Source organism: Pipra filicauda, unplaced genomic scaffold (assembly GCF_003945595.2).
Source record: "Pipra filicauda isolate LSUMZ 115617 unplaced genomic scaffold, ASM394559v2 scaffold79_size2787110_pilon, whole genome shotgun sequence".
Lineage (NCBI taxonomy): Eukaryota > Metazoa > Chordata > Aves > Passeriformes > Pipridae > Pipra > Pipra filicauda.
This window is the reverse complement of record NW_024104975.1, coordinates 2,335,129-2,356,495: the sequence shown is the minus strand read 5'-3', so window position 1 is coordinate 2,356,495 and position 21,367 is coordinate 2,335,129. Positions and strand designations below refer to the sequence as shown.

Here is a 21,367-nt window from a genome sequence, read left to right as displayed (position 1 = left end):
TGTAATTTCCTTGCTTAGACATTCTCAGTGCTCCTTTCCCATACTTATACTAACTATCCCTATTTCTCTTGCAGTTCAACTCTTCATTCCATAGTGGATCTGTAGGAGAGAATATTATTCCTCTGCATAAAGTAAGGCTACATATGCTTATCATGAGCCCCTGTGCATTCATTTCAGCTCTGTATGTAGACATCGTCGCTTCAGGTTGGAGAACACTCTGTGCAAATGACAGCATTAGGACTCATTTTTCTCATTATGCTGAACATGAGGTATTAACATTTTCAAAGTTTTTATTACTTGCTCTAAATTGGGTTGCATTCAAGGCAGAAGCAAAATACAAAAGTCCATGTCTGAAAAGATTTTTTTAAAAAGACAACTTCCAACTTTAGCACAGTTGCTTTTAGTTGCTGGCTAATTTTCGGAAGTTAACTTTACTTTTGAGGGCTCAGTTAAAAAGAGAAGACAGTCCTAAAATAAAATTTGAAAATAAACTTGAGGAACAATGTAGTATATTGTATCGCCACTTCTACATCTAGATTATTAAGCATTTTTCAAATATTGATTGCTTGCTGCTGCCAAAATAACAATATTGACCTAAGACCTGCTCTTCATTGTTCTCACTTTTGCCAAGAATTTAGGGGAAAAGAAGCAAAAACTGGTCTTTTAATAGACCAACAGAATAATTAAAAGGTGCATACCTAGAAAAAAGCCAAAGGTTGAAACTTACTGAAAATAAGGAAATTTCTTACACTTTCAGGTCATATTACTACTAAATTTGTACATTAATTGCATGAATTCATCATACCTTAAGGTAAAGTAGGCTGCTCAAAATTAGTATGCAATTGCTAATTACGTTATTTTGACACACACAGAAACATGTTGCTCTGGATTCCGTAAGTTAATTAACTCATATAATACACCATAGGCCTCCCAGGAGAACAGATACACTGTCTTCTTTAGGCAATGTAGCTGCCTGACTTGAAAAACCACAGCTAAAAATCACATTGTTGGTGGTGTTTATGGTTTGTTACCTTGTTTTCAAAATGTCATGATACAGGAAACAATTTACCCAGTGTTTCAGAGGATGAGAATGATCGCGTGCCAAAATACTTTTAGGCTGGAGTTGATTTGCATTCATTTCACTACACTTCAAAGTCTTGAAAGCATTACTCAGGCATATGGCACTCTTTTTGGCAATATTTACAATTTTGGGCTAGTGTTTTTCCCCTTCTACATACCATTTCCTCACATAGTTAAGTGTGAAGTGGATATACTCATCTATTTCCCATTGGTGAATGTATTGGGAGACATACTAATTCCCACTAAGTGGTTATATAGTAACCAAAGCCCAGTAGTGGTTAGGGACTTAATCTAATATTAGTAAAAGTACTCTAATGAAGCAGACCATCAGGGTACATCTTACTCACCTGCTTGATGCCCAATCCCTTCTCATGCATGTAGCCCAGATTAAACATTGCTTGAGCACTGTGCTGCTGTTCTGATGCCAGCCGATAGTGAATAAATGCAGTTTCATAGTCAACATCAGTACCAAACCCATAAAAATGGTAATCTCCAAGTTTAATTCTTGCAACAGTATATCCTATAAATCAAGAAAAAACAAAAAAAGATAAAATAGCTAGGCAAAGAAACACTTTTGGTTTCCTATGAAGATGCAATAGGGGCTTTAGTATTACTTTCCAGTTTGCATAAACTGTTTATCTTTTCCCCTTCTCACACAAACAGCTATTTTTTTTTTTTTAATTAGGTTTAGCTAAACAAAACACAACCAATTTCTATTTGCAGATAACACCTTTTCCTAGTAATCCTACCAACATAATGTTGTTCAGTTATAGTCACTTATTACAGAAAAACTTTGTTTGCTACATGACCGTTAAAGGCTTCAACTTTGTTTTTAAAACAGAGTCACCGAAAACTTTAAACACAGTGCCTCATCAGCATTTGATAATTGAATACTTAACCATTCCATCCTCTCAACTTAACTTTCTGCTAAAAGCCATGAAACTCTGAAAATTAGGCTCCATTTGCATGATATGCTTAATCTCTGACATGAAAAACTAGTAGACAGACAACAGTGCAACAGATGCACTCACATGAAAACTAGAGACCTCAAGATATTTAATCATTTAGTTCAGTTTTGCTTATTTTAGGATAGGATCACAAGCACCACAGTTTAAACTTGTGTTGCTTGGACGTCAAGACTGCATTCTTCATTACTAAACTTTGCTTACTTTGAATAGGAAACTGTGTTTCTTAGAAATGATGACAAGTAACAAAGTAGTCTTTAGGATTTTGCATCTCTTTTTCTTTCCAAGCAGGTATTTTTAGAAAAGTCAGTGTAAACATTCTTAATGCTGTTTAACACTGCTCTATAATTCCATATGGAATGGCAAAAGAAATATATATTTGTGTTTTAGTACTTTTAATCTTCAGAACCACAGAAAGGCTCCAACTTGCAATCATATTGCAATGACACTAAAGCTGACAATGGAGCAAAAACACCAACTACACTATGCAGAATACAACTTTTGTTGAACAGAAGGAGGTAAGCTTTTCCTCCTTCCATGTTTCATAAAAAACCATGAAATCAGACATCAATGACTCTACTAAACTTTCCAGTCTGACCATTTGGGAGGCACTCTGGTCATCACACTCCCCCCACCACAGACTGTTAGGCCCTTTGCAGTGGATGGGTGCCCTGCCTGATTCCCTATTCATGCCACTCTCCCACAGTCAGACAAGCTTTCCTTACTGGCTCGACTCCAGGTTTCCCAAAACAGAGCCTCAGATGCCTGAATCCTTTAAACAATTTAATAAGGGCACAGTAACACAAAAAGCAGCTCTGGTGCCTCCAGAAGGAACCCTCAATAAAGGAATCCCTGAGCTTTTATACCCTCACAGTCTGGGATCATGTCTCCTGCTGTGTCTCTGCTGTGTCAGTTCCCCCGTCTGGTGCCACAGGTACCTATGCCCTTTGCTGTGCAAAGGGTTGGCAGTTCATGGACTCTTGCCTCAGGCTCCCACCACCCAGAGCTCAATTTGCAGCTTGAACTGCAGCTGTACACTGAGCTACCTGCACAGAATGTATTCCTCAAGATAAAAATAAACTGATTGGAATTGTGAGGTACAGACATACCTTGAGAAGCTGCTCTATTCCAGTGAAGCAAAGCTCGAGGATAGGTTTCATTTTCTCCTACTATGCTAGCTTCTTCTAGAGAAGAAATAATTCAGTTAAATAGGATCATGGTATATGAACACACAACCACAAAATAACCCTCATGCTTATAATTCAGTCTGCTGAAATAAATTAAAAACTTGAAGCAATCTGTGTTAGAGCATAAACAAGATTAATCTGAAATTTATAAAAATGCCTTTCATTCATATGGCCTTTCCATTTATCTGCCCACACAAGAGCTAGGAACAAACGATATAATTTCATCCATGGCTTACCACGTGCCTCTCCCATTCCTGCTGATACATACTTGAGGAATGACAGAAGAAGCAAGTCTCAAGAGCACATAATTTGCACTTTGAAAAAGCTGCACTCAGATACAAGGCTAAAGTATAATCTATTTTAGTTTGGCCATCTAAAACCCAGGACTAGTCAGTAAAACAAAGGCTTAAACTCATTACCCAGCCACAGACTGCATGTTTTACACAGCAGTGCTTCTGCTACTTCAGAAGTTGTCCATGTCCTAATTTGAGCTGTCCTGAACTGTCAGAGTTCAGACAGTTCAAAGGATTTAGAATGTTAACTTCTACTGTAATTATGGTTTCAGCTGTACTATCTCACAGTTGACACACAGATTTTCTGCATAAAGCGTAGTAAATAATTTTAAATCAATCTCCAGTTGAGATGCAGATATATCTGAGTAATGACAATCAGAGTTTTAACCCAGGGAAAAGTGCTATTTCTTTGCAGGAATGCACTCCCAGCCAAGACTGTCATTACTATAGATGATTTCCTCAGGCACCTTTGAAAAACATTACCTGAAAATGAAGCTGTTAGGTTAGTGTATCAGCCACCAATAGCTTTCTATATAAGATGTAAAGCTGGTAATGATACCTAGATTTGATATTGAGAAAGTTTAAAATACTGGGTCTTGCAATTTCTAGAAAGAACTGTCACTTGTACTTCCACTGTTTCTCTAAGACTTCAAACTTTAATAAAACCAAGTTCTAGACATCTAGTTCCAGTAAGAGACACGGGACAAGTTTTTTTCAAATCTAACAGAACCAACTGTCCAGCTCTTTATCCCTACTACACAGGCAGTATGAGTAAAGTTACAAAAAAAGAAAGTGCTGAAAAAAGATTTAAGAGAAAGAACAAAGAACACTGAGACTTTTATGCATAGTGCAGGCCAAAGGTAAACCTAATGCAATTCCTACTTTTAAGGATGTGTTTAGGAAGTCCAGGGAAGAGAAAGAATATTCAGCACTGTGCAAGTTTCTAAAGATTCTCTCCCTATGCCATTTTAAAATCCCTAAGTCAGAAATTAAGTGTATTCTAATTTTTAGGCCAGAAAGTCATTCTGTGAGGTGAAAGTGAAAACTGACTGCTTTCCAGTGTGAAGAGCGGGAAAGAAGACAAGAGTTTCACTGAAGTTCTAACTGAACAAGAGCTATGTAATTGTATCTTCAAGTATTCTAGTGTTCTACTAAATGGGTTACTGCAGACCAACTCCAAAAAAATTTTTACAGTACAAATTCAGATCCTTACTCTGATCAAGTATGAAAGCAGCATTGCTTTGAGCAACTTCGTAGCCTTGTTCTGCCAGAAGAAGATACTGAACCACTGCAGAATTTGAATCACCATCTTTATAGCTGTTGTAGGCAGTCATCAGTCTTTCAGACCAACGCCCCCGTTCACATACATTCTTAAACAACTGCGGAGGAAAAAGGAAGGGGGAGGATACTGGTTGTCACGAACTTCAAAAATTTAGGTTTTGCAAGAAGTAAACCTTTAACATTCTGATGCCTGTTCAAAATATTTATATTTCACAGGAAAAACGTGATAAGACAAACTCAACTGCTTCAGACAGGCTTACCTTAAGGTACAAGTTAATAACAAATACATGTCAGGATTCAAATGCTTACTCAGAATTATTCTTTAATATGTTAGCTTTTTTGTTACATTTCAATTCAGGTCTAAATGAAGAATCTGGTACTTATAAAATACTGATGCTTGCTTTGTATTACATTCTTTTGATTTTCTTTGAAGTTAATAAAGCAGACACAAACCTGACACATCAACATAAATAAAGACTTTTCCCATGAAATACTGAGGAGTCTGCTAATGTATCACTTTGCTTTTTGATAGTCTTAACTCTACAGTCACTGGTGGAATTTAGCTAAGAAAAATGTCCTATATAAACTGATGTGTTTATAGCCAATCTTTTGCAAATCAGTATTATTTGACCTTTACAAATGGATGACTTTACCTCAACAGCAGTATGGCAGGATCGCATCACTCCAGTGCCAGTAGCATGCATCTGAGCCAGGTTATAAAAAGCCAGAATGTGGCCACCCTGGGAGGCCAAGTTAAAATATTTCAAAGCTTGTTTATAGTCTTTCTTGACTCCAATGCCATCTAAGAGAAAGAATATGTCATTGCTATTTATTTCTCTTGAAAAGCAGAGTTGTATGAAATACAGTACTTACTCTTTAAAAATACTCAAGAAAAGCATTGTGAAAGTGTTAGGAAAAGGCAGAAGAAATACAAATTCAATGTAGTAAGCCCGTTCTACATGCAGTATGTGCACACTTGTAATGCCACCTAGTGAACAGTGACTGAAAGGGCAGGTGCTTAGACCTGGTAAATCGTTTTGATGCCACTTACTGTAATACATGGAACCTAGCTGAAGTTGTCCATCAACCCATCCCTGTTCTGCAGCCTTCTGGAAATACTTCAGTGCTAGCTCGTAGTTCTGCAGGAAGATATGGTCCAGTCATTAGAGCCTTGCAATACACCACAGTTTAAGAGAGAAAATGTGCATGTGCACATGTGTAGGGACTGATCTATATAACAGAAAAATGACAGCAAGATATTCTAGTGAAAATATTCACCTGGTCGAAATTTGGAAAGAAAAAATGAAACAGACTACAATGATATCAGCATGTCTTAAGTCTGTAGCTATCCCAAGGCTGGCATCCATATACAGCATTGCTTATACAGCATCCATATACAGTTACGCTTAACAGAACAGAAGCTCTGCTCTGTTTCTAGAACAATTATTTAATTTATTTCCTCAACTTTGGGCTAATTCAACTTTTGACTATCTGTTTGCATAGCTAAATATAAAACATTTGACAAGAAACCTTGTGGGAAATGCAATAAAGCAAATGAACTAATTAAAAGTTTCAAAGTGTTCCTCCACTCCCACAAGAGACACAAAATGGGGACCGTTAGTATTTATTTCACAAGAAAATTAGAGACAAGTTCAAATCTCCTGCCAAAATGTACACCGTTATGCATTTCTAATAACTTAAGTAACATTTTCAAACTTATGAGAGGGAACTTATAGCGTGCATCGTAGCTGCTAATTCCATAGTGCATTTTTTTTTATATTACAGATTTCCTCAAGGAGTTTTCAGTGTAACAGAAATCTTCACAATTAAGCCTTCTACAGCATTTCCCTCCAGAGAAAAAGTTTGTTGACAACAAAAAGTCACACAATCACCTATGATTAGAAAGATGAGTGTCAAAAGCTTACCACTGGAACACCTCTTCCATAGAGGTAAGCCATTCCTAGTCCACTCTGTCCAACTGGATTACCCTGAAAACACAGAAAAACACTTCTGGCAAAGAAAGGCAAAACCTACAGCTGAAATATTTCAAAACTGGTATGTTTTAAACATCACTAAAACATATAAGCACTCAAGATAGATTTGTCTTGTATCTTTGCTCCTAGTAACAGTTATTTAGGAAGGAAACAGTATCTATGTAAACTTTTTTCAAGAACTACAGATGACTGACAGGGAAAAAAAATTCAGTACTACTTATGAAAGTCTACTGTGCACTTTTACCGTGTCACACAAGATGCAGAACCCATACCCATAGAAAGATGGGCCATTAATAGCTTAGTCATCTTTAGTTTTTTCAAGTTTGAAATGTTTTGGATGCTATGGAAGCTCCCAAAACAACTCTAGGAACTCCAAGAATCTGCCTTAGGGGCAGATTGTTGGCTGTCCTGTAGGCTGCATTACTAACCACTGCCCCTGCAAAAGAATGCACCATGGCATTCCTTCAGAGCCAAGACAGGCAATGGGGCACATCAGAAACCTTCAGTGAATGTAGGAAATGAGCACAGTGAGAGATCCTTACTTTAGGACAGAGATGTGGAACAACATTCTAATTGTGAAATATAAGAACCACGAAGGCAATTATCTTGCAACAGTCCCTTCAAAACTTAATACACTGTTTCATGTGCTAAACATTTATTTTAATATTAATAAACACTATTAATAATAATTATTAATAGTCAGAATTAAATATATCATAATAAATTATAATCAAGTAGTGTATAATTAATAATAATAATATTAATAAACATTATCTGTTTACAAAAAATAAGCAAAAAAAATCACATCAGTGCACTGTAAATTTCTGCAACAACTTCAGATTAACAGAAACTAGAATTTCCTGGAATTTCAGACTATTTAGGTGACAATATTTTATACTGATGTAATAGACTCTACTCACAGAAGTTAGACTCCTTATGCTGAACATAGCTTCATGAAGCACTATGGCCAGAACTGGAGGTGGTTTTTGACATCTTAGACAAGCAAGGTCTAATTATGGGCTAATCTGGGAGTAGGCGTGCACACATGGAAGGGCACATAAAGAAGCATTTGCAGCATTTTGAAGCTAATAAACTTCTTAGTGTGCATGCTGTATTTCTAGCTTAGAGATAATCATACCATATCAGCAGCTTTCTTGAAATACTGAAGAGCTGTTTCATTGCTCTGAGGTACAACATCACTTCCTTCTGAGTACATCTGAAAGAGAAAAGCATTACTGAAGAACAGCTGAAGAAATCAATTTTGCATGAAGATCATGAACCATCTTTACCTTGCATATGAGAGGGAGTCTATTGTACTTACAATATTCTAACTACTGCATTACTGAATAATCATTAAAGAACTTGGCCAGAAGCAGAAAATACATCTCTCTGCTATAAAATTTAGATTCAGAGGGTTTAACTTTCTAATGGAGAATGAACTGCCCATAAAATTAAACAGTTTTCATGGCAATACCCCTCATTTTCAATTTCTACTAATCTGCAGTGAAGAACACAATCAGGTAAAAATCTCGAGAGCAGTGGAAGTCTAACGATATTGGCAGTCAAAATACTTTGTGAAAACAAAGTAAAAATTGGTTACTAAACAGTTCATTTCATTAGACACAAAACACTCAAGCAGTAGAGAAAGCAGGAACCGCATTTTCCTCTGTCAGGTGCCTTGAACAGCACATTACACTATTTTTTGCAGGCTCTAAGGACATGAATTTTGCATTATCTACCGCAGGGACAGCCTGAAAAAGATGAGGTAGAGCTAGTGCTTATTGCAGCCTAACCTTAGAGAGTATTCAAGTGGAGTAATAAGGATTTAGCTCCTCACAGGCTGAAGGTAGTCTGCAACCCAGATCTCAGACCAGTGACCTAAATACTTTTCTAAGCAGTAACACATTATCATCACCACAGGCAGCTAGCCAATCACGTTTTAGATTACAAATCATATAATGGCTTGGGTTAAAGATTGTCTAGTTCCAACTCCCATGCCATGGGATGTTAGTCACTAAATCAGGTTGCTCAGGGCCCCATCCAACCTGGCCTTGAACACTTCCAGGGATGGGACACACAACTTCTCTGCGTAACCTGTTCCAGTGCCTCATCATTCCTTGAATAAAGAACTGCCTAATATCTAATGCAAACCTCTCCTCATTTACTTTAAAACCATTCCCCCTTGTCCTATCACAATCTGTCTTGCAAAACGTCACTCTCCCTCTTTTTTATAAGCCCCCTTTAAGGCATTGGAAGACGGCACTGAGATCTCCCTGGAGCCTTCTCTTCTCCAGGCTGAACAAGCCCAGCTCTTTCAGCCTGTCTTCATAGGAGAGGTGCTCCATCCCTCTGATCATCTTGATGGTCCTCCTCTGGACTCACTCCAATGGGTCCATGTCTTCCCTGTGCCTCCCTTGACTTGCTGCGATGCTGCTTTTGATGCAGCCCAGGATGCTGTTTGCCTTCTGGGCTGCAAGTGCACGCTGTTGGCTTGTGTCCAGCTTTTCACCCATGAGAACCTCCAAGTCCTTCTCTGCAGGGCTGCTCTCAATGACCTTTCCTAGTCTGTGCTCATGTCTGGGATTGCCCTGACACAGGTACAGCACCTTGCACTTGGATTTGTCAAACTTCATGGGATTCTCACAGGCCCACTTTTCCAGTTTGTTCAGGTCTCTCTGGATGGCATCCCATCCTTCTGTTGTGTCAACTGCACAGCTCAGCTTGGTGTCATCTGCAAACAACCCTCTGGCTGCACCCACCCAGCCAATTCCTTATTCACTAAATATTCCACCCTTCAAACCCATGTCTCATCCAATAAGGATGTTGTGTGGGACCATGTAAAAGGCCTTACAAAAGTAGGTAGGTGACATCAGTCACTCTTCCCTTGTTGTCATTCCATCACAGAAGGCAACCAAATTGGTCAGGCATGATTTGCCCTCGGAAAAAAAGTCCTTAAATCTGAGAAAACTGAAATAATGGCCCACCTTGCAGATAGATTCAGGCTTTAGTCAGAGTAAGTGCAGACCTATTGGCAATTCTGACTCAGATGCCTCAGTTCTCTCCACAGTGTAACAATGTCCTTCCCTTTTCCTTTTTCAGCTTAGTAATTCCTACTGGGTAAAATTTGGAGAAACCTAGCTTTTTCCCCGCATACTGTTTGGAAAAGAACAGGAGCCTACTCAAAGGCACACTCCTCCACAGAAAAAGGACATTTAGGTACTTAATTATTTGATTTTTAAAAACCACTCTAGTTCAAGCACTATTTAGAAAAAAACAAAAGTTCCTGAAGTGAAGGAAAATTTAGTCTAGACACGTAGTCTGCTATAACACTCAAATCTTGCAGGAAAACTCAAAACAGTAGCAAAATAGAAATACTTAGATTCCAGCATTCAAGTTTTAGACTGCCTGATATCAGAAAGTGGGAAAGATTTGCTTTTTTTCATTGAAAGGTAGTCAGTTTTTTTACTTTTGAGAGCATTTATATCTTACCTTCCCTAGAAAAGCCATAGCATGTGAATTGCCAGCATTAGCTGCTTGATTGAAGTACTCAAATGCTCGCTGTAGAGAAGAAAACAAGTATTTTAGCCACCATGACTATGATTTGAGAATCTTTTCTCACAAATGGAGGAGAGGCAGGTAGGTTGTTTGCCAGCTTACCAAGTTCTTCTAGGGATTAAAGTTATCAATTCCACCTAGTTTAATAAATGTAACAGGGTTCCCCACTTATACGATTGGAATATTGAGCAGCAATTCTTCTCAACAGCGTATTCCGAAAAGCAGAAGAAAAAAATCCCCAAAGTACAACTGCTACTATGCACAGGCTACACAGGTAAATCTTTCTTTTTGTACCTCCAAGCTATGTTTAGAATAGGAGAGATTTGCCAGTTCCTATTCCACTTTTACAGAGAATTTGGTTTTACTCATTTTGACCACTTGCTTTCATCTCTGAACCCTTCTGAAGCAGTCGTTTTGAGGTATTTTAAATGTGATGACCATTAAATCATTTCTGTTAAATAATTACTGTATTGGATGAAATAATCCTCAGCTCTCCATTTTTTCAACACATACTCAAGAAGAGGTTAGCTATTTTAACTTCTGTAAGCAATAGCTAGGTTGGCTTATGTCAGCAGAAGTTCTATTTTCTATGCATACTTAATATCTTCAGTATTGAAAGCTGCATGGTTTCATCTACAGAAGAAAAGCCACATAAACTAGACTATCATCACTAATGCATGCCCAGCATATCATGAAGATTCTATCCCATGTACAAAAGCACAGCCAGTTCCCAGTACTACTTGATGAAAACACAGTTTTTGGTTCTGACTTTCTCATTTCTAAGGTGATTAGTCTTAAACTAATTACGTAAGAAAATCAGTTCCATCTACTAGTTACATAAAAATTAAGTTTTATTGAACAAGGCTATTGAAATCATTATATACCTTAGAGTGGTACTTATACACTTTTGCTTCACTGTTGTCTCAGTTATACTTTCTCACCCTCTGCCAAGTGTCATATGCATCAGAGATATACAGAAAAGGTACCTGATGGTTTTGCTCTACTCCTCTTCCTCCGTGCAAGTGCAATTGTCCAAGGCCAACCTAAAAATAAATTTTACACTGCAAGTTAGTCACTTTTCCCTAGGGACTTTCTTTTTCTAGTAATACAGATACCAGTGAGCTAATAACATGCACAAAGGCAGACCATATCAGAGTTAAAGATGCCACAAAGTTTGAAGGAACAGATCTGCTTCAATAACTACAGTACCTATTTTTTCACATTAGCCTAAGTGGAAATTTATCCTAGATAGAAGTGACATGACTGTCCTTGATGCAAAATAACAACTGTTCATTTGAATCCTGTCTCCCTAAGTCTGAAATCATATATGACCAGGTTGGATTGTGACACTCAGACTATATTAGCATCCTTCCCTCCCGCACTGTGTGTAGAAGAGGTTCAGCCTGCAGCATGCAGAACTCATGTAAGAGCAGAAGCAGTGAGAAACTGAGATCCACAGACAGAGCTATTTTTTTGATAAATCCTTCTTCCACAACAGCTAAAGCTATCCTTGAAAAAGTCTGGCTGGTTGCTAGTGAAAGCCAAGACCTCTTTCCTAAGATACTAAAGTTGTAACTTTGGGCTTATTTTGCGAGAAAATTTGCATTTTCTGTCCAAGTTCTACCTTAAACACACTAAAATATGTCTCTTCACATAAAAGCTAATTGGAAAAGAGCAAAGAGGTTGATTTAGGGGAAAGAGAATGCTAAAGCTCCAATGTTTTTCTGTATTTCATAAAGCTCTTCCTGTAATTCTTGAAAATGTCTGCATGCCATCAGGTGAACTTAATCTTACCTGAGCTTGTACATCTCCTTTCTCTGCTAAAAACTGGTAATACTGGATCAAGTCTTCTTCTAGCATGCCACTTGCCATTCCTGGATTTTCTACTTCATCTGCTAAGCGAATTCGCTGAACCACTGTGCCACCAGTCAAAGAAATGTCACTAGCAACTGGAAAACAGATAAGTTTTCAGACAGTTTTGTTCCATACAGAAATTACACCACAACTTAGTAAAGCCAGATCTCTACAGAGTTTCAATTTGTTACTCAGAGAGAATGAATTACTTTGACACCCTCTAATAATTAAAGACATTTTAACAGAGATAAAAATAGCATATTGTGATTCAGAGCCAAAATGGATAACTTGTTTAATAGCAGGAATTCTCTGCATTTATATTATTAATGTTGACAGTACTTCTAGTATCTTCTAGCTGAGTAATGCAGAAATACATACAAAGTCAAGAATGTTACCCTAGTAAAAGGTCTTTACCGTGATTAGCTACAAGTCGGTAGTGAGTGAGAGCAGATTCACAGCTCTGAAGGACTCCTATCCCAGCCCAGTACCGGTAACCCTGGAAAGGAAAATATCCAAATATGGGACTATCAGTTATTTGAGAACATACCGCTTGTCAGGTTACAAATTTTTTTCACATTACTTGAGCAAGATTTGACAAGACAACACGCAGGACAAAGGCCACAAGTCCATTGTATTTGCATTACAAGCAACTGACTTGACACCATTAAAGGTTAAGTGTAGCCAATATACTTGAGATATTACTCAAGAAAAAGCAAATAAGCAGAATGACACTTAAGGGTGAACACCTAAAGTCTTTTACTTACACATGTTGCACATATTTGTCTTAAAGCTCACAATACTGATTAAAACAGCACCTTCTGTAAAGATGTTTCATAGCTCTCACTAGACTACAAATGTTAGAAGTCTGATACTTCTGCTTTAAGTCAAGAGATGTAAACATGGTTCATCTAAATTCATAGCGGTATACAGCCTACAATGGGCAGACTTATCCTTACATTAAAAAGGAATAATGGGAAGATACTACTGCCCACCCAATGCATGCCAAGTGGTGTAATATTTGGACAGCGCACTCACATGAAATGAAATCTTACGTTAAAAACTTAAGAGTACAAAAACACTCTTGCATCTGTAAAGTTATTAACAATCTTACTTACCAAAATCATGTGAGCGATCAAATTTCCTCCTAAAGCTCCAAAAGTGTAATACACCAGGGCCTTAAAACAAAATCATTCGTTATTTAACATCTGCCTCTAATATAAAACACAAGAACACACACTGAAAATTTCTAAATTACCTTAGCTTGACTAGAATTGACTCCCAGACCAGATGCATACAGAAATCCAAGAGCCTAGAAATGAAATAAAATTTGTCAGTACACTCTTCAAAAAATCAAGGATCAATTTTCCTGGAATATATATGCATAAAGAAGTCAAACGATAAATCAAAGCTGCAAAGAATATGCCAAGCTCTACCTTCAGTTTGGTACCTGTTATATCTATGCTCTTCCCTGCCCCTTTTAAAGTATGAAGTTTCTAAATTATTCAGTTGCTTAGGATACTAGCATGAATTACTGTTTCACCAGAATTCAGCTGAATGGATCAAAAGCAAGGAACAAATCACTTCCCTGAATGTCAGGTGTAGATCCAGAGGTCCCTAACAGTCAAAGTATCCCAGTTTAAAGACCCTGAAGTGAAGCTCAGCAGTATGTGTCAGGTTATTCATGTACCCCATGTCTCATACATCAGTGCAAACATATGAGAATCATGGCCTTCTCTGGAAGATCTGTATTGTTTGAGTCACTGTCTAACAGATCCTCTGAACTTACTATTTTGCATTTGTTCTGCCATGGGCTACTTGCAACTGTGACTATAAATATAAGTGGTTAAAATGCACAGAGCTGTTTGGCTGAGGTTTTTTCAGAAGTTATTTTTGTTCTCAAGATTTACATAGTTACTGCACTATCTGTAGCACCTGTTACACCTCTGTGGCTCAGAGGAGAAATTAGTAGCACAGAAGAGTGTGAAATATAGACACCTTTATATATACACTATGTTCTAACACTATTCTAGGCAATCTGAAAGCACACACAAAAATCATCTCATACAAATGGTATTGAATTCTAGACCAATAAAAGCCAAGGTCTTCCTTGAGATATAAAGTCTCTAGAGAAAACATGCTCCTGCTTTCTATGGTAAACCAGTACTCTACTATTAAACGGGGAGCAGCAGGAAACTTGGTAGCCAAAGAGTTAAGAGAAAATGGGTAATTGCTTAAGCTGACACTTCCAAGAGAACTAACAGTAAGTATATGCAGATATTGAGTCATTACAATTAATAACACCCATATTTTATAACACTTCATAACAGTAAGTATGAAAAATGCTATAATGTTCAAAGGCTTGTGGATAAAGCAAGTCTCATTTCACTAAACAGTTTTTAAGACTCCTAGGAGTTTATAATTGCTAGATTATAAACTTGTGTGTATATCTACCTAAGACAAAATTGCAAATGAAAAGCCACAACATCCCACGCAAACCACAAGAAAAATATAATACAGTTTCAGAAAAGGTTTGTTGGCTGGAGTCACCTGTATTTACCTGTTTTTTGACTTATACATCCAATCTAGTCAGTCATACAACAGATAAGAAATTAAAAGACCACCACTGTACTCAATTACTGGTAATTAAATAATGTTTTTTTAAACTCAAAGAAAAAGCCTCTCGGGCGCCAAACTGATGCCTAAAAACCGGGAGAAAAACCTCACCAGGCAATATTAGTACAGATAAGATAGAGAGCAACTCTTAATGAAGGCCTTCTGGCTTACAGAGTACAAATGCACGTACAGAACTCACACTTTTATATCTTCTAATTATCATATCTAGTGGGGACATCCAATCCTAAGACCCCTTTTGCCCCTGGTAGTACCCTCAGAACTGCCCCACTGGAGCCCCTCCAAGGGTCTTGAGCCTTCTATCTTGCTACCATATCTCTTGTTATTCCAGACGAGGTGCACATCCCAATGCAATGTTCTTGCTAAAAATCTATTGCCTTGAAAAGATGGTTAAAAGATGGTTAAACCGAAGCTACGGTAATGTGACACACAAACTGTGAGAAAGTAACGGTCTAAAGTGAAAGAAAACTACAGCTACATTAAAATCTACAAAAAGCTAGAAATCTTAAAAATTCTAAGGCATCAGTGTTTACCTTGAGGGTGCAGGTGCCATCTATAAAAGCATATTTACTTACAGAATAAGTAAAATCTATAAAACGATTTATAAACCTATAAAAAGATCTGTAGAATTTAAGGACAGACATACCATTTGGCCTTTCGGAGATCCTTCTTCTGTCAGTTTTTCCAACAGTTCTTTTGATGACTGGATGTTCTGCTTCAGGTAATCCCCAAACAACAAAGCATAAGACACTTTCTCCATGGCCTTGGTATGATTCATGTCAGCTGCTTTCAGAAGATATTGATATGCTCTTAAGAGAAAACAATTTCTTAGTCAACTTGGGGCAAAGAAGATTCCGTTCATAAACCTGAAGATTCTGGAGAAGTGTTTTATTTCTCTGTTTTAGTCTCTATTTTCTACAAATGCATCTACCTATAGTCATTTGTTCCAGCTACTAATCAACCATATATGTAACAACTTATGATTTAAATAATAGACAAGCTATTTTAATGTTCACTCTGCTCCAAAAGCAAAGCACTAGACATTTCCTGTTCGGTGAGATAGACAAGAAGTTTAAGGTCAAATGATCATGCTTTTGCAACAGAACAATTTTAAGTCCTGTACAAGGTATCTAGTAGAACCACTCCTGTGACAGCCTGAAAAAGACTATGGAGTTTTATTTGTTTGAGGATAAAGCCATTCCAGTGAAAATACCAAGCATTGGGCCCAAGAAAACTGCATACATGACCAATTAGGTGATGAAACAGTCAAGCTAACAATGAGAAGGATCTCTGGAAATTCCCTTTTCTATTTCAGTCTCAGAACTTAGGGCAGTCCTTCAAAGTAATTTCACAGCAGCTGGTTTCACAGCAATTATAACCCCCATAACCTTAAACATGGTAACAGTATTGTCAAGCATGATTCAGCTTGGTCTCTCAGGGACCTTTGATAGCGCTCAAAGATTTTTCTTTACCTCTCCTCCTTTCTATTCTCAGACTTGCTTTCTTTCTTTAGGACATACCAAGGCACACCTGGTTACTCATATAATTTCATCTTCTAAGAAGGTTTAAGATGTGCAAGAGAACGAATATCTAATATCGTTTTACAATTCTTACACTCTTTTATACCAAAAAATGCTACTCAGAATCCAACAGATACTGTCTCCCTTTGTCTTTACCAACAACCTTATCTCCACAAACAAATTTAAAGTAGTAATAATGCTCACATAATAATCAGCAGGAAGTCACCACTTACTTATGAAGTTGTCAACATGAGTAACAGGGAGCTCTAAATTAACACAGCCATTCTTAATTATAGTGAAAAGCTGACAACTCTTTAATCACTAATTGGATATATACAGAATAGAGAGCAAAGAGACCAGAATGAACACTAATTTCTTTCTTATTCTTTGATTTTGTCTACAGGCATTACCCTATTTTCTCATACAACACTGGTTATTAGAATTTTAACAATTTGTTGAGCTTAAGTTTAATACTATTTTTATGGTGACCAAAACCATCAGAAAGCAAGAAAAAAAAAAACAGAACAGGACAAGAAATGCCAATTTTTCCCACTTAATCTTTGAAGCAGAATGAGAATGGGACTGTAAGAAACAACAAAAAAAGGACAATTATCTTGTATCATGTTATTCTTCTCCTGGGCAGTTACCACATATAAACTGGGGCTAGAGAACTGCAGCACCATCTTGCATTAAGTCAATGTTTTGATGACACCCACTCTTCAGAAATTCATCTCACACAATTTTTATTGCATTCAAAGGAATGCAGGCATAGATCTGTTTTTCTAAATACCCTGAAATTACTATTTATTTTCAGTACTATCACTGCATAGTTTGTTTTTAAATCCAATAAAGCCCAAAATCCTGGAGAAACTCATTTAAGTTCATTTTGATTTAAGCAAGAATGACCAGACATGTCATCCTTCTCCTGTGGGAGTGGATAAGGTAGACTCACACTTTCTTCTGAGCCTTTTTACTGCTTTCATTAAGGATTTTCATTCCGATCTGATAAACATCCTCAGCTTCTTGCATCTGCCTTCTCTTATTAGACTGCTCTTCAGCTTGAAAAAAAAAAAAAAGGACATTAAGAGATCCAATTATACAGCTCAACACTGTTCCCTCAGAATTCCTATTACTTCTAAAGGAAAAATACAGTCAGAAACATGTTTCTGAAGACCAATAAACCCAAGTGAATACAAAAAGCTGTCTAAAGGAGGTGTTGAGTATCTTGGGAGATGGTTCCTTCTTATGTGATGTCTCTGACGTATGAGTTTGCTGAAAAAAATATTATTTTCATTGCTCGAAAGCAAACTGTGTAGGAAGAAAGGTTCCTCCTTCAGGACATTCCCTAGAGAAGGGTTGCCTTTGTGCAACAAATCAGCAAGTATAATGGGAAATACTGCCAAACCCCTATATTACAGCCTCAAAACTTAAGTGTTTTATAGATGCCTCCACTGTAAGATTTCCTGATTAGCTCTGGGAAGTGGAATTTGCATTAAAACTTTAACCATCATGAAAAATTTGCCTTTGTAACTACTTGTTTATCACAGTATAAAGTGACCACTAATATATGACAGGGACTTCTAGATCCAGAAATAAAGGGCATTAAGAGGACTGAAAACACTAGCTTAAAAAAGCATTCATTGGACAAGAACAAGACATTAGGTTACTTACATTCACAGAAGCCCCACTTTTGATCTTTCTTGTAATCATAGGTTGTTGCACACCAAAGCCTGCCATCTTCCCTCCCATCTGCAGTGCACTCTGCATATTCCTTCTCCATAAACAAAAAGGGGAAGTGGCAAGGTTCACCATCTGCAGTGCCCCCAATAGCTGTCAACACTGAAAATGCATACCCAGGAATTAGATTGCTCTCCTTTATTCCAAAATTAATCTACTACATATAGTAAAGTGCTCCTATGTTGGTTTTAACTGCTATGAACTACAATTAATCAAGTTTCCTGTAAAATTCCTAATTAACAAAAGCCTGAAAAAGCAACTTTTTTTCTAAATAGCACTTGCAAAATATAATTCTTAGTTTTAATTATGAAATAAAGTAGAAGGCATGTGGTTTCTTATATTCCTTAGCTCTAAGTAAAGAAAATACTGTATAGATTAGAGAAGGCAAGTCTAAGTTATATTTTTACTGCCTATCAAAATAAAGAGCCTTTCTCTGCGTTTTCTCTTCTCTGTGAAGGACCTTGCAATGCACCCTTAAAGTACATTCCAGAGCATATTTTAATTTTAGTCCCAGAGTTGACACAACCATGGCAGAACAACACACATCACTAAATGTTACACTGAAAGTACCTGAGTATCACCAGGGATGAAAAGACTTAAGTGAAATCACTATAATGTGGATGGATGGTTATTCTAATCACTACAAGTCCAGTAATTTTCTACTCCTGAATGTACTTACACTGAAAACATTATTTCATTTCATCAATATATTTAGTTGCATTCAAAATGACCTTGAACAACATGATTTATCATTTCTCACACACTAACACTTCAAAGGTTACTGACTTCAGTACTGCAGTATTTTAAAATAACATTAATCTTCTATGGAGACTAAGAATTATCTTTGTTTTTTGAAGATGGAATTATTTCAACTAGACTTTTAAAAAAGTTTTCCTTTTTCACTACGCTAAATCCAACACTTGGGCTCAGCTTCATTTGAAGATGTTCGCAAAGTCGTGCAATTGACAATGTCAATTATACGTTTTTTTCAAGTTAAGTTTGCAATTTTTGTGGTTAAAGAGAAAGGTAGTTCTTTTTTCTAGGGTCTACAATTGAAAGGCTTAAAGACCATACTAATATTAATATTTCGTGTTTATTTTTTGAAGCAAAAGTAAGTCTTCAGGTGTAGTTAGCCTTTTCAAATTGCTCTTCATAACTGAATTCCTTGGCAGAAGTTCCACCACACCACTCCAAGTTAATTATATCACAAGGAGAAGTGTTATTTTCAGTAACTGCATTCAAAAATAATGCGTCTATATGCAATTAGCCTGGAATAATTTCACACATCTGTTAACTACAGAGTAATGTAAAAACTCAAGCTAAGCGTTCATATAACTACAACTGATGGGACCTCTTATCACTGTCATTTGAACAAACTCCAGGATATAAATACTACTTGAGAATTCAAAGTTTTACTTGCTTTGTTTAGTACCTTGTCCCTTGTATTGAAAGCAATTTTACACAGTGCTCTGCATGAGAGCTAGCTGCACACTAAAGTTATGAAATTCTCCCCAGTTCTCTATTTTTGCTCCCAGATAGTAACAAACAGTAACCCCTCCTAAAGCAACACAGCAATGCAATCACAGGTTAAACTGCACACCACAGTTGTTTTACTACATACTTAGAGAATGATAAATACAAAGTGAAGCAAACAATTTACCCAGAGGATAAATTAGCTTTTGTGAAATTGAGTGTGCAAGTAGAAATCTACCTCTTTTACTATGTCTGAATAAAGTATATGGTATTTAATTTTATTTTGTCCTTACTTACATCTCATTTCAGACTTTATGCTGCAGGAACTACTCATAGATTACTTGCAAGTATTGGTTACATTACTGTAAGATTCTTCTAAGTAGGAAAATAAATGCAACAGTAATCGCCAGCTCTGTATAAACTTGTGGGCAGTTTTCAGTAAAAACTGTTAGTATGAAACTTCAGTGTTACAAAACACTACAACACAAAATAATAATAACTAATAAAGGATCATTTTCTTTGCATATAAAACCTCCTCACTCATCAGAAGAGAGCAAGACAAGTTCTTTCTTAGAAGGTTAAAAGCTTTAATAGCACTAATTCTAAATTATTAATTTTTTTTAATGCTCAATATCCTGCAAAATACGTGTGGAAACTTGCAGGACATAATTTTTCCCATGCAATCTCATGACCATACACGGTAGCTAAACTGTATTTAGAAATGCTTTAATGTCCTGTAATGCAATCCTGCCATCAGTGGCTCATTTGGGAGATGTAACATCCGTACCTGAAATATGCTCACTTAAAGAGTTTGCCAGAAGACTGATAAAGGACAGTTTATTCTCCTGACAGAATTCAAGTACTTTTCTTTCAAAATTGCTTTTTATATAAAGCTAGTAATCCTTCCATCCACATTGCTTATTTATTTCATTAGATGTTCCAAAAACTGTGCAAGACTTAAACTTATGGTTTTTGAAACTCACTTGCTGTACTTTGATAGCTGTAGTTAAAAACCTTAGTTGCCAGGGAGCAAGTCATCTGGCTACATTTTTCTGACATGAGATTAAAAGTACCTGAAAGTTTACTTTTGAAATAGGCTTCACTAACTAAATATGGTGCTTAGCTCACTCTTTTGTGGCAGAAAGATATTTAGTGGATTACATACCTTTTACCTGTACAACACAGCACCTATCAACAGCAATAATTAATCCTATTACTGAGTTTTCACAAACTGTATACCAGTTCTGCACTAATAAGGAAGGCTTATTAGAAAACTTTGTGTTTAGTACTAATGAGTACTAATGTACTAATGAGTTAGTACATTACAGAGCTCATCTCAAAACTCCTGCTTTTTTTTGACATTTGAATGAGTTGAGAAGACAAATACCCTTAAGTACCATATAATTAGATTTTTTTCAGTAATATTGAAGATTTACTTTTTAAGAACAAATGAAAAGTCTCCTGCATAGGCTAAGGTACTCAACCATGCCATCTAGTTATCTGCTAGTAACTGCAGTCAAAAAGTCAAATCAAAATTATCTAGTAAAAAAGCAACACTAGAATTTCCTGGGAATTCAGGCACAAGTACATAAGGTTTTACCTATATTTAAAAACTTACTGAAGTTTACATGCAATTTAGATGTTGCCCTAAGGCACTCAATGCTGTTCTAGGAAACTTGTCTTCACATCACTATTTGTTCCCTTTCTGTCAACTGACTCGCTGGGCAAACAGCCAGGGGGCTGAAAAACACTGATGCAATTTCTCACTCTATGGCACACAGGATTGTACTTGAGTCC

General features: G+C 36.8%; 1 protein-coding gene across 2 annotated transcripts in view; it reads right to left on the bottom strand.

Moving 5' to 3' along the window:
• SEL1L (SEL1L adaptor subunit of ERAD E3 ubiquitin ligase) overlaps positions 1 to 21,367 on the bottom strand; it is a 36,539-nt gene that overhangs the window by 7,269 nt on the left and 7,903 nt on the right. The window contains exons 4-19 of one of the 2 annotated variants that reach the window (XM_027732800.2): positions 18,032 to 18,199; positions 17,313 to 17,418; positions 15,487 to 15,649; positions 13,465 to 13,518; positions 13,325 to 13,384; positions 12,624 to 12,705; positions 12,150 to 12,304; positions 11,342 to 11,398; positions 10,290 to 10,358; positions 7,939 to 8,016; positions 6,732 to 6,794; positions 5,858 to 5,945; positions 5,460 to 5,608; positions 4,739 to 4,904; positions 3,155 to 3,229; positions 1,428 to 1,600 (exon numbers count right to left, since the gene is read on the bottom strand). In XM_027732800.2, the coding sequence (XP_027588601.1) occupies positions 1,428 to 1,600; positions 3,155 to 3,229; positions 4,739 to 4,904; positions 5,460 to 5,608; positions 5,858 to 5,945; positions 6,732 to 6,794; positions 7,939 to 8,016; positions 10,290 to 10,358; positions 11,342 to 11,398; positions 12,150 to 12,304; positions 12,624 to 12,705; positions 13,325 to 13,384; positions 13,465 to 13,518; positions 15,487 to 15,649; positions 17,313 to 17,418; positions 18,032 to 18,199 (1,706 nt within the window). The remainder of the gene's footprint in view (positions 1 to 1,427; positions 1,601 to 3,154; positions 3,230 to 4,738; positions 4,905 to 5,459; positions 5,609 to 5,857; positions 5,946 to 6,731; positions 6,795 to 7,938; positions 8,017 to 10,289; positions 10,359 to 11,341; positions 11,399 to 12,149; positions 12,305 to 12,623; positions 12,706 to 13,324; positions 13,385 to 13,464; positions 13,519 to 15,486; positions 15,650 to 17,312; positions 17,419 to 18,031; positions 18,200 to 21,367) is intronic. The other variant, XM_027732801.2, reaches the window with a different exon arrangement.